The 13,174-nt window shown below is 38.7% G+C and overlaps 1 protein-coding gene across 6 annotated transcripts in view; it reads right to left on the bottom strand.

Moving 5' to 3' along the window:
• The window catches only part of TUT7 (terminal uridylyl transferase 7), a 62,261-nt gene that overhangs the window by 35,721 nt on the left and 13,366 nt on the right, over positions 1-13,174 (bottom strand). For all 6 annotated transcript variants that reach the window (XM_058672340.1, XM_058672345.1, XM_058672344.1 and 3 more), the window contains exons 8-13: positions 12,504-12,573; positions 11,065-11,191; positions 10,456-10,575; positions 6,116-6,268; positions 3,224-3,404; positions 734-1,821 (exon numbers count right to left, since the gene is read on the bottom strand). In XM_058672340.1, the coding sequence (XP_058528323.1) occupies positions 734-1,821; positions 3,224-3,404; positions 6,116-6,268; positions 10,456-10,575; positions 11,065-11,191; positions 12,504-12,573 (1,739 nt within the window). The remainder of the gene's footprint in view (positions 1-733; positions 1,822-3,223; positions 3,405-6,115; positions 6,269-10,455; positions 10,576-11,064; positions 11,192-12,503; positions 12,574-13,174) is intronic.

Genomic DNA, 13,174 nt, shown 5'->3' with positions numbered 1-13,174 from the left:
AGCTATTACAGCCAACTGGGGGCGTGACCCACTTGACGGAACGTTGATCAATCTCCCTCTCTGCCCACACTCGCTGCGATTCGGACTTTCCATAAATAAATAAATCTTTAAAAAGACGGCATTACATATCAAAGAACTTCCTTCATTTCTAGCTCTTGTTCCTGAGTCCAATTTGTTCATTTAACTCCTAGAAGTTTCTAGGGATGGTTCAAATAACTGGAGTTCTGCCTCAAATGTATCAAACTTTGATTGCATTCCTTGTTCCCAACTTCAATCCTAGCCCAGCCCTGGCCACTTGCAGGCATTTAGGATGTGAAATTCAATACACAGGAGCTCTTTCTCTGTCTTTATGTCTCTTTGCCTTTTGCATTAAAAAAAAAAAAAAAGTTGCCAAATAAAGGGTCCGGAATCTTTTCTTTAGAAATACACAGTGTGCTTTTCACTTTACCAAGGAACGAAATATGGTAGTTCAGCCATTCTAAACTATCTAAATGGTGAGGAGACCATCACGTTATCCATTGGAAGAAAGCATTTTTACTACTAACATTTGCTTCCCTATACAAACTCCACTGGTCTTAAAGAGGGAAGTGGACCAAATAGTGGTAGTAGAATATAACAATAAGTTGATAATGACAACTAAAGCAGGTATTATCATTCTAGTATACAAGAATGCCATCACTGAAAAAAACCTGCTTAGTCTCCTTAGCCCATGCCTATTAGGGGCACTTCTTACCTTGCCTTTGGTGAAGATAAGCTTACTAAATTCATAGAAGAAATTAGACGGATCCACAGGTAAATTTTCCTCACATATAATTTCCTCTTTGAGAGTTATTTTATTAAGTTCCATGACTAGAGCACTGTCTACATGTTTTTCACACTCCTTGGCAGGCTCATCTACTTCATATTCCTTTTCAGACAGGGCATCTTCATCCCCAGATCTGGTATAGGTGTTATCTAGCCCATCTTCTTGAGCAAGGCCACCTTTGCCTTCCTGCTGGTTAATGGAAAGCCTAGGTTCTTCTTCCTCTTCCTCTTCTTCCTCCTCCTCTTCATCAGAGCAGGTGGTTTCCAATGTCTGGTCCTGCACTGAAGGAGCAAAGTGGTTTAGAGGGTCTTCTAGTTCTTCAGTGCCTTCTATGCTTTCTTCATCAACATTAGACTTGCCAGACAGAGTAGTGAGTCCATCATCCTCTTTAGCCACGGGATCCTGAAGGCCGTTGAGATCCAAACAGCTGTCTGTCTCATCCTTGCATGTGCTGCCACAGCTGACGAGCTCTCTGTGCTTACATCTGCTTAACGTTCCATCCTGGGCAGTCGTGGCATGCCAGTCCTCCCTGACCGTCTTCTCTGTCTCACCGTTACTTCCTGTTTTTTGATGGTGCACATTGAGATTCTCAAAATCATCACCATTGACTTGTATCTGCACACAGCCTGAGTTCTGTGGGTGGACCATGATAGGTACCCTTCCAGTCTCTTCAGCTGGTGGACTTCCAAAGCCTTCACCAGTCTTTCTCTGAGTACAAGTAAATGCCTGTGCCTTGCAGGTATTTTTAGATGAGTTGGTAGTAGCACCAGGATCTTGAGGCAAAACTGAGTTTTTTAATTTATCATCTTTCTTTTGAACATCTGCATCATGATTGACTACTTCTTTAGAATGATCTGAAATACATGTAACTGAGCTCAGAGGTTTTGACAGGCTGGACTTAACTTTGTGCGGAATAGCAAAATACTTATACGTTGTCCTTAAACAATGAAGTATGTAATCAAACACAGGTTGATTATTTAGGGTCCTTGCCACATTTCTTTTAACAGAGTAAGGATCTGTAACAACAACAAAAATCCATGATTTTATACATTTTACTTCAGGTTTAAAAAATTAGCCTGCTGTACATAAAAACAGATAACAAATAAGCAACAATAAAATGTATCACATTTCTTTCATGCTTTTTACAAAAAAAAAATGAAAACAAAACAAAACAAAACTGGGGGCAGGGTCCGAGAAGATTCAGTTTAAGACCAAAAAAGCCGTGTTCGCAGAGACATCTGCTCTACAGAGAGCCTGCTCTGTTGAGAACCAGTACCCGTTCCCTATTTGCTCTGTGACTACAGGGAGAGGAAAGATGTCACCATGGTGGCTTTCATGCCCTTGGCAAGTCAGGTTTTCCCGACAGGCTCTGCTGCTGAGTGCTTTGCCTCCCCACTCAGCCAGGCCCTGAGGTTGGTAGAGCTTACCTCCACTCTTCTGCCCTGGGAAGCCCCATCACTGAATTAGTTGGACTGAGTCTCAGGGGCGAGAAGGAGGCACAAGGAGGATACACCACTTTTCTCACTCTTTTCTCCTCCCCTAGAACTCCAGCAGGTTAGGCAATTGGCCAGAAGAGCTGAGCCAGAGAAAATGCAGGGGAGGGTTGAAAAATGTGAGATCCCCATAACTGCACACAGAATTTATGCAAAATGCAAAAATAAGGAAAAAAAACACCCCTCTTCATGTAACATATGGCTTGAAAAAAAAAAATCAAGCAAAAATAAGAGAATTCCATTTAGGAGGATTTTTTTTGTTTGTTTGTTTTTTTAAGGAAGAAAATTAAGATTTCCGGGGAGATTTTGATTTCCTGACTTTGCAGAGGACTAGCCCATTCTGTGACCCTACAGGGCACACCAGTATGTTTCTCATAAGATGGCTTCAGTTAAACAAGCCTTCCCTGGAAAAAAAAAAAAGTGTTTCTAGGAGGAAGCTCTGAATGTTTCTGCAGATATCCCAACCTCAACTATCCGTTCCTTCTATCAGAGAGCATTTTTCAAGAGAAAAAACTGTTTTTATCTCTGTAAAACTAAACATCATCAACAACAACCCATGGAAAGACTGAATTTGAAAAACCAGAAGTGAACAGCGAAGAGGAAAGGGAGACTCACATAACCAAGGCAAAAAAACCGTTTAAGATGTCAAGCCATTCACAAAGACTGCAAGGTTTCAACCAGCCATTATTCCACCTGCTTTATTTTAACACTTGAAAACCCCAGGTAAAAGAACACTTTGGTCTTTTGGAATGTCCTCATGTAATACATCCAAGATTCTAACTATCCATTTCACTTGTAAGGATTGGGGCCTGCTCTAAAAGAGTGAGCTGAAAAGAGACTGAAATAAAAGCATGCTGTTAGACTGGGACTCCCCCCGCCCCCAAAAAAAAAAAAAAGGAATTAAAGACAACACAGTTTGAGATACCTTCAATGGCAATGCGCTTTTTGGGCCAATCCTTGGATTCCCGAGACACAGACTCTTTGACACGGATACTAATCACTAAATCAGCCAAATTAAATTCTAAAGCATAGAATCGCAGCAATTCCACCCAGAGCTGCCCAACCGGTACTGAAGGCTGTTGTTTCTTATCAAATATTAATGGCACCTATTAACAGCAAAGAGAAACAGAGATTATTTTGGAAGTCATCACAAGCTAAAAAACCAGAGTTCACTCAACCATCAAAATAATAAATCTGAAAGATCTTAGCAAAAACACACATTCTAGAATCTTTCTAGATAAACCAAACTGCAAGTTCTGTTTTGTTTGTGGTACCATAATAGCATCATTTGAATGTACTCTTGGGATTGTAATATCTTAAAATATAGTCATAAGAGAGAGGACCAGTTCTGTTTAAACAGATAGCAGTCCTAATCTTGAAATCTTAGTAACAGGTGGAGAAGACTGCGCATGGGTTGCTAACACTAACATTCTCAGTAGTTTAGTAAACTGCTCTTCCTGCTCCAGATGGCATCCTTTTAGGTAGATGCACACAGAAATGGACAGAGGTTTAAGGCACAGAGAATAAAGAAACAACTCTTTTCACTGCCTTGGTAAATACACATAAGCACAATGAATGTACTAATGGAAATTCATTTTAAAGTCAAATAACTCTTACTACCAGAAATTTTATAGTCACAGACTTTATATTTGAACATATTTCACAGAATATATTAGGAAATAATAGGACTTAGGACAGAAAAAAAGGAAGGAGGGGGTCAAATAAAGATTCTGCTTTTCCACAGCTTTTCATTGCTGTGTGACTTTACTCTTAACGGTTCAACAGAGCATAATAGCTTTTGGAATAGTTTTTGGACAAGCTTAGATCTAACACAAAATTTGCCACTTCTCAGCCATGTATGGTCTTGGATAAGGTCTACCAGCTATCTAAGCCCTGGTTTCCTCATCTGACAAATGGGGATAACAGTACCCACCTCATAGGGTTGTTGGGAGGGCTGAGTGACATAGTGTCTGTAAAGTGCTTAGCACAGTGCCTGGCACACAGTGTTCAAAAAAAAATGGTCGCTACCATTATCTGCAGAGTAGGGATGATACCACCTATAACACAGGACAGTGAGGAGGATTACATAACACACGGGAAAGAGTCTGGCAGACGTGGCTGCACTGTGTATTTTTTCACGTAGGTACAGTCTTGGTAAGCAGAAATCCAAATATTACTAAAACATAATGTCACAACTGTAAGATGCTCTTAAGAAATCAGCTAGTTCAACTCTCGTATATTACAAGAGAAGGAACCAAAAGCCCTCAGAGTTCTCATGACTCTGCTCGTCAGTGGCAGAACGAGAACATCTTCGGATCCAGGTAGACTGACTTTTCACCACCATATCAAACTTTCCTAATGTCTAGGGACCACACAATTTCACAAGTGGCAGCATGTTAATCTCTCCAAAGCACAAAAATATAAAATTAGAACAATAAATGGATTGAGCAGCAGCTTTTCTTTTGTATTATTTCTCTAGTTCACAGAAAAAATGTCTTCCTGGATAGTCTACAAATTAGTGATCGCATTTTACCATACTAGCTTTAAAATAAATGGTAAGGTAGTTTGTTAATCACTACATTTCAGCCACAAAGGTCTGTCAAGTAACATAAAGTCATCTGGTAGATTTACAACTTGGAACTAACGGACATGGAAGTCATCTAGGTCCCAAACACCACAGCTGAGGACACAAAGAAAACCTCCAGAAACTGGGAACTTCATGAAGTTTCACCTCTTTGTCAAGAGCATCGCCAGCATTGCAAAGGATGTTTAAGCATCTCACTGAAATGACTTGAAAATCCTAGCATTAACATGGAATTTGACATAATGCAGCCCACAAGTGCTTAGAACATTTTCTGGCAGAATACTTTGTCTTTCAGTTAAAATTAGAACATTAGCTAATATTCACTGAGTGCTTACCACATGAATGGCACTGAGTTAAGCATTCTGTAAACCAATTTCCCTGTGAGAGGGTACCAATATCATCACCATTTGCAGGAAGGAAACAGGGGCACAGAAAGTTCAAGTGTCTTGCCTAAGGACACACAGCTAGGAAATGGCAAGCTGGGATACCAATTTCTTATGTTTTAGCTCCACAGCCTGGCTGAAATTCTTGAGACAAGGAGATAAAGTGGTGCTGTTTGGAGGTAACCCCTCCTTCTTCTACTAACCCTCCCAGTGGTCAGATTCTAAAAAAGACAGCTGAAGAATCCAAAACTCACCAATATCTCCTCACTTCCACCGTGCACTGAAGTAGGGACAAGATTTGTCTATACAGAGCTGAGATTAGAACATTGATTCCAAAGGCATTCTATGGCTGTTACTATCATTTTACTTCAAGTAGTTATGGGAAAGTATTGGGGATTTGAACTCAGTTTGAAAAGAATACAAATTATGAGTATAATTACACTGTGCAGGTATGTTTTAAATTCTAATGGCAATTCTTTCCTTATTCCCCATCCACATCACATACTATGAGGTAACTAACCAACTCATTATTATTTTAGTAATTTAAAATAAGCTAACTTTCTTATCTATTCAGATTTCACGATATCATGTAAGACCTAAGGACTTTGAGAATACATAGGGCTTTATCTTAGAAGGCTATTTCAAAGGACCCTGTATGCAGAAGAAACTAAATAATGGTTTAACGTTCTACGTTTTATAACTTTTTCATCATTTGTTCAAGGGACTGAACAGAGAGACTACAAAGCCACAACATAGTTAAAGAAAGAAGACAAGAAGACTAACTGGCCATAAACTCTGTCACTGATACGTAAAAGAAACAGACAGCAACACTAACTGAGAGAGAACAGACCTGTCCCCTTTTGACTGGAACGTCCTTGGCCGCATCTTCTTTTCCTGGGTTTGTGTCCCCTGAAGCATTATCAGTATATTCCCAGATCACAGTGTCTTTCTCAATGTCTTTGAGGTTGAAGTTTCCTAGTTTGTTTAATGAGAATCCTTCAATCTAAGAAAAATCAGACACATATTATTAGAAAGCAGACAGAATTAAATAATTATATAATAATCAGAGCACAGCACTGTAAAGGAATGAAGAGTCATGCTCACAGTTCATTTTTTTTCTTCAGTATTTTAATTATGCTAATTCTAAATTCTTTTGTCTGAAAACTCCAACATCTGCCATACAAGTCTGGTTCTGATGCTTGCTGTCTCTTCAAATTATGTTTTCTGCCTTTCTCATTCCTCAGGTTACTCTGCTGAGACCCAGACATTATGTACTGGGTAAAGCAGCTGAACTAAATAGGCTTGTAGGATAAGTTTTTATGTTTACCTGGCTCGGAGGTTAGGTTACGTTTACCATCTGCAGTAGGTACATAGATGTCAAGAAATTAGAATTTCCTCTGCTTCTTTTGCTTTGATCTCCTGTTAGGCCTGCATTTCCCTACAAAGTTCTGAAATAAAGCCCAAGACTTGTAGTTCTTTCTATAGGGAACTTTTTATACAGGAAGCCTATTGATGTGAAGATAAGGTGTGAGTAGAGAGAAAATACCAGAGAACCCTAAGGTTAGGTCTGTCTGCAGGGAGTCCAGTGTTGGGCTATGGCCTTTCAAAGTATTTCTTAGTCCTCTTTTGCGCCACTTAGGTAGAGGAAGACTATGGGGATGGAGCGGGACGCTTCTCTTCCCTAGGTCCAATAAAATCCAAGATAGTTATGTATGTAAATAAATGTAATAAAAGTTCTCCTTGAGGGGCCAGACTTCCGTTAAGAAAAAAAAAATGCTCTAGGATCTCATCAAAATTGTTCCTTTTCCTCTGACTCTGCAAAAAATATTACTGGCTTTCTCTCTAATCCTCATCTTCAGAATCCATAGAGGGGGGAAAAAGTTTAGAGAGTCCTTCTTAGAATGGAAATGTGTAACTCTCAGGCTTTCGCAATTGAGTCTCCAGAAACCTGTTAAGTACACTAAATTTTCCATGTGGGTAGTGGCTCCATTGTCAGGATTCTGCTCCGGGGCTTCTGTTCTGGTTAGCTTGGAGTCATGGAATTTACATGTTCTCCAACTTTGGGCAACATTTTGCCCAGCAATCTCAGTTGTGTACTGGAGCTCAGAACAATGTTGACTTTTTACTCTGTTAACCATTTTCTTGTCCTGAATATGTGTGAGAACTTCAAATTGGACTGGTTCAGGAGCTAGCCAGAGACATGCTCAGTTGTATACAGAATTAAGGGTTCTATTCCTATCTTTCCTTTCTGTCTCCCTGTCCCCTGTTATTTTCTGGTAGTCCTGGTTCTCTGGCTTTTGTAAAGCTGCCTGTGAGGTGTAGGACCATCAAGTAGCAAGCTCAATTTGTACTGGTTATGTGCTCCAACTTTGGTCTGTCTGCATTTGTTCAGTCTCGAGACACTCATGTTGTTTTTGTATTCTGTACAGAGTTTATAACCTTTAACTGCATAGGTATCACCTGGAAACCGGAATTTCTACTAAACGAGAAATGGATCAATTTTTGTTCTCCCACTTGGTTTCAGAAGTTTCACATTATCCCACTGAGAACTCAAAAAGACTAAGGCTCAGAAACTAATTAACTGGTTCAAGTGTATTACAAGGATGTCAAGTAGAAAAATCTCCATGAATTTCAGTGTTGCAAACTACTCTTCTTTCTAGTATATTATATGGCATTCCTATAATGTGAATGACTGTTTCCTAAGGACTAGATTTATACAATACAAAGTAAGACAGATTGCAAATAATATCTACTATAAACCTAATAAAACATTACTGAGAGGAATACAAGATGCTGAGTAAACATGTGGGATCCTATTCATCAGTCACAGTGCATGATACTTGCCTTCACACACATTAAGATCCAGTGACAATAAAATCGAGAGTTTGAGAGTCAAATGTGGAGAGGCGAGTCTCCTACATGAAAATGAGCACAGGACAGGACGGCTTTGAGATAGGTCAGAGTCCCAAGGCGTCATATACTAACCTTTTGTGAGAGAGGTTAATCTGGTTTATCTCTAGTTCCCTCAGGGCCTAGGACACTATGTAGTGTAAACAGTACTTTAAAGATTGAAGGAATTAACACTTGAGATGCTTTCATACACATGCTTGTAATTATAAGGATTTCAATGGATTTTCCGCAAAAATAATGTATGTGAATCATGTGGCAAACGCAATAATTCCTTTTGCCTCACTGCTTTATATTTTTGAGTAGGTTTCTGGCAGAAGTCAGGAAACCAATACCTAACCAGATGAAAACACTGAAAACTGTGTATCATTTGGTTCAAGCAGTACAGTCTGCCTTTAGCTGATCCATAGAACTCAGTCCAGTGTTCACCACCTGACTGTTTTATCATGAAAGTTTGAGAAATCAAATGATATAATGAAAACTGAATCACAGCTTTTTCATGACCATTGCATTGGAAATAATGCAGCGGTCACAGGAAGGCGTATTCCTACTACAAATAAACAAATCCCCAGGGTAATCACATCACCAGATTAGAAACACCTTGTTCCTGTAGCTTCATGTCAGTGACCCATGACTACTTAGACAAGATCAGGACACACGAAAGGCAGATGTTACGCAGTCACACAGTAGTGAGCAAAACAGTATATTCAACCTGTTCCAAGGTTCTTTTAGGTAGAGCAGTCAAACTGGCTTGTTTCCATCCTACACTCCTGGATCAAAGTGAAAGGACAACTTCAAAGACTTCAAAGATTCCAGCTGGGTCTGGTGGAAAAGATTATCAACTAAAACTTAACTCCTCCTTTTTTCTGCCAGGAAAATAGTCTGACAAAGACATCCACCTGTAGCACTGAACTTTTTCCCCCAATATCTTAGGCATCTTAATGTACAGCTATTTTGAATACACAGCCTACTATTTCTGGCTTATTCTACTTCAAGCTTTATTCCTAAAACCTAGCAGATAAAGTCACTGCTAATAATCAGATTAGTAAATATGAAAAGAATATGCTCCCTAGCCATATTTTCTTGATTCAAGAACACATTGTTCTCAGTTTTATTTATTTTTTAAAAGATTTATTTGATCATTTGTATTGGAAAGGCAGATTCACAGAGAAAGGAGAGTTAGAAAGATCCTGCATCTTCTGATTCATTCCCCAAGTGGTGGCAACGGCCAGAGCTGCGCTGGTCTGAAGTCAAAAGCCAGGGGCTTGCTCTGGGTCTCACACGTAGGTGCAGGATTCCAAGGCCCTAGGTTGCCCTTGACTGCTCTGCCAGGCCCAAGTAGGGAGCTGGATGGGAAGTGGTGCAGCCAGGACATGAATTAGCACCCATGTGGGATCCTGGTGTGTGCAAGGCAAGGACTTTAGCCACTAGGCTACTACACTGGGCCCAAGAACACATTGTTCTTAAATGAGAGAGATCTTTATGCAGCAAGGAGAGAGGTAGTTAAAATATCAAGGTACTAACAGGAACTTTCCACTAAGCACAGCTTTCATAATTAAGTGTTTGGCCACTATCAAGATAAACACTAGGGATTAAAAATGCAGATTCCAAGATGAAAATAACATTATTTTGATTCTTTAAAGTAACCCTTTCTTAAACTGTATTGTTCAAACAAATCAATTCAACTTTATCATAAAGAAATAGTCATATTACCTTAGGCTAATTTACTGTAAAGATAATCCTAAACCATTTTTCAAGAGGTGACTGTTAAGTGCTGCATTCTATAGCTCAGGCAAACCTTTCAACTCTTATTCTTTCGTTTTACAAGTCATATTATTTTGTTTAAGTTATAAAATAAGATAAATACAGCTATTAAGTTAGTGAATCAAACACGTTCTACATCCTAATCTGTTAATTCCAGTATCAAATCAGAAAACTGTACCCAAAGGGTGTAACAAAATGACAAATTTTAACATTAAGTTTAATATCTCTTGTTCGAAATACTGAGGACAACATCTGGTTTAAAAAATTAGATTTTTGCAGTTTAAAAAAGTAGTGACATTCCTAGCAATGTATAGGGCATTTATAATCAAGCACATTGGCTTGTTTTAGCAATTTGTGGTAGGAATATTCACAACAGAATAAATATATCTGTCACTTCTGGTTTGGTTAGCAGATTCTGGAATTAAACATCAGGGGTTGCGGTATCAGTTATATATAAATCAGTAAAATCAGTAAAATCAGTATCAATTACATAAACAAAAAAGAAAAAAAGGTTTGTACCCATGATCCTAGGTAAACAGGGAGAAGTGGTTCTTTTCTTTGCTGCAGAAAAAAAATGGCCATCAGAGCAAACACATAGGGTGGCAGGCCTCCTTCTTCCGGCCGATCTATACTGCAAAGCTACAGATGAGAAAAAAGAGAAAAGCCAATCTTTTAGAAGTTACATGTCATTTATATCATTTGACCTAAAACCTGTAACTTCATTCCCACGTATTCTATGATTTACAGATTCCTCAAAATGAAACAATACAACCCCCTCACGTTTTGCCACAACTACAGATGGTGATTTTGAGTGTTTCAATTTCAAGTAAATAATCCTGTTAACTGAATCAGTTCACGAAAGGCTCTAAGACACTCTGCTGTTCCATTTTTTGACATTTACAATAAATCCACATGCTTGGTTAAAACATTCTAACTACTTAAAAATGATGGTTCAGTTCCAAATACAGTCCAACTGGCTTGCTCAGTTTAATAACGCTTTCATCCTAACCTACAGCTTTACAAATGCCTACTCTGGTCAATAAACGTGATTTAGAATGAATGTGAGAAAACAACAGCATTAACAGAAAGAACAAGATACATACTTGTATTTAAGGAATTCAATCTTACCTTTGCCCAGTACCTAAATGCAATCACCAAAGAAAGTAACCTGGGCTCTGCTTTTCCAAGGACAGTTAAGTGCTTAGTTGTCAGACAAGCATTTTCATTTCCTGCACTCACTTTACACAGTAGACCACTGGTGGAGATGATGATAAGGATGGAAAAAAAAAAGTGTTAAACACACATTTCAGGCACTTTCATGCCAACAGCTATATTACACTGATAATTAAAAAAGGAAACATGGGGAAGGTGTTGTGGCACAGTGGGCTAAGCATGTCACTGTTTAGGCTGCTTACATCCCTGATTGGAACCGGTTAGAGTCCAAGCTACTCTGCTTCCAATCCAACTTCCTGTTAATATGAACAGAAAAGCAGAAAATGGCCTAATTGGGCCCGGAGGCGTGGCCTAGCGGCTAAAGTCCTCGCCTTGAACGCGCCAGGATCCCATATGGGTGCCGGTTCTAATCCCGGCAGCTCCACTTCCCATCCAGCTCCCTGCTTATGGCCTGGGAAAGCAGTGGAGGACGGCCCAAGGCTTTGGGACCCTGCACCCGCGTGGGAGACCCAGAAGAGGTTCCTGGTTCCTGGCATCGGATTGGTGTGCACCGGCCTGTTGTGGCTCACTTGGGGAGTGAAACATCGGGTGGAAGATCTTCCTCTCTATCTCTCCTCCTCTCTGTATATCCGGCTTTCCAATAATAATAAAAAAAATCTTTAAAAAAAAAAAAAAAAAAGAAAGAAAATGGCCTAATTACTTGGCTTCCTGCCATCCTTGTGGGAGACCTAGATTTAGTTCCCAGTAACTAACTGTCCTTGACCACCTTGGTCAATAGAAGGCATCTGAAGAGTGAACCAGAGGATGCAAGAAATCACTCCACTTGTCAAATAAACATAGGTAGCTATTTTTAGCAAATTAAGGAATTGGAATTTTAAATTTTCATGAATGAAAAAAATGAAAAAAATTGGGGGGAGGTATCATACAAATAAGGAAATCACTGCAAAATATTTCAAATGGAAGTCTGGTTCATCTTTATAATAATAAAAGTACAATTTAAAAAAAAATAATAATAAAAGTACAAGAGTCAGCCAACCTACAGACTACACACTTATGGTGGTGATGGTAATACTTCCAGAAGAAAAGCTACACAGGCAAGGATGGCAAATAAAAATGATTATTGCAAGTAGTAATCTGAGAATGCTATTGCCTAGGAAAAATGGGTTAAATGCTTCCTGCCTATATTTTTTCCTTCCAATTAATTCCATTATTTTTAAAATGAAAGATTCACCTCTCTTGCAGTCAATGTCAGAAGTATAGGAAGAATACTAGTAGAAAACTTGTAAGATACCTCACAGAGAATTTATAATTTTAAAAATTGGTCATTAGGCTTAGTAAAGTTCGCAGTTTGGCATACTGATAGTTAAACATTAATAACTTAAAGAAATCGAGACCTTTGCTTTTCTCGGCAAACTACCACTGGCACCCTTGCGTGGAAATCTGCATCAACATCAATGAAAGAGTCTGAGGGGAAAGAAAGCATTAGGTTAGTTAAAGCTGTGTTTAAAAGCAGAACTAGATAAAGAACTACTCGTGATTAATCTGGCCTTTGGCAAGATTTACTTAGAACAAAACCAAAACAAATCAAGTAAAACAAACCTCTAAAATGATTAGAAAAGAAAAAAACAAGTAAGATTCTAGCACCATCACATTAATCAAAATCTTTAATATTAAATGACCAAATCAGCAAGCATTTAAATGTTACTTGCATAATTGCAAATATAGATGGGACACTGGAAAACAAAACTTCTTTAGAGTTCCACAGTGGACGTTACATTGGACACAACTGAAACCTAACTGGGAACAACTATTTGCAGGTTCTTTGGTCAGGCTCATCACACCTTTTTATGATTTTGTAAAATACTGGTTTAAAGCACAATTAAATAAATAAAGCAAATAATCCTTGGGCTTTACAAGAGTAAATTTACGTATCTTGCATTTTTTGGTTAAGGTACAGGACTCATTAAATTCTATGAAATGGCTATTCTGTATAATAGAGCTATTAACAGGCTGTTTATTAATAACTCACTGGCATTTGTTTTGATTTTGCATTGGATATCATCCA

This window comes from Ochotona princeps, chromosome 14 (genome assembly GCF_030435755.1).
Source record: "Ochotona princeps isolate mOchPri1 chromosome 14, mOchPri1.hap1, whole genome shotgun sequence".
In the NCBI taxonomy this organism is placed as follows: Eukaryota; Metazoa; Chordata; class Mammalia; order Lagomorpha; family Ochotonidae; genus Ochotona; species Ochotona princeps.
This window is presented reverse-complemented; position numbering and strand designations above follow the sequence as displayed.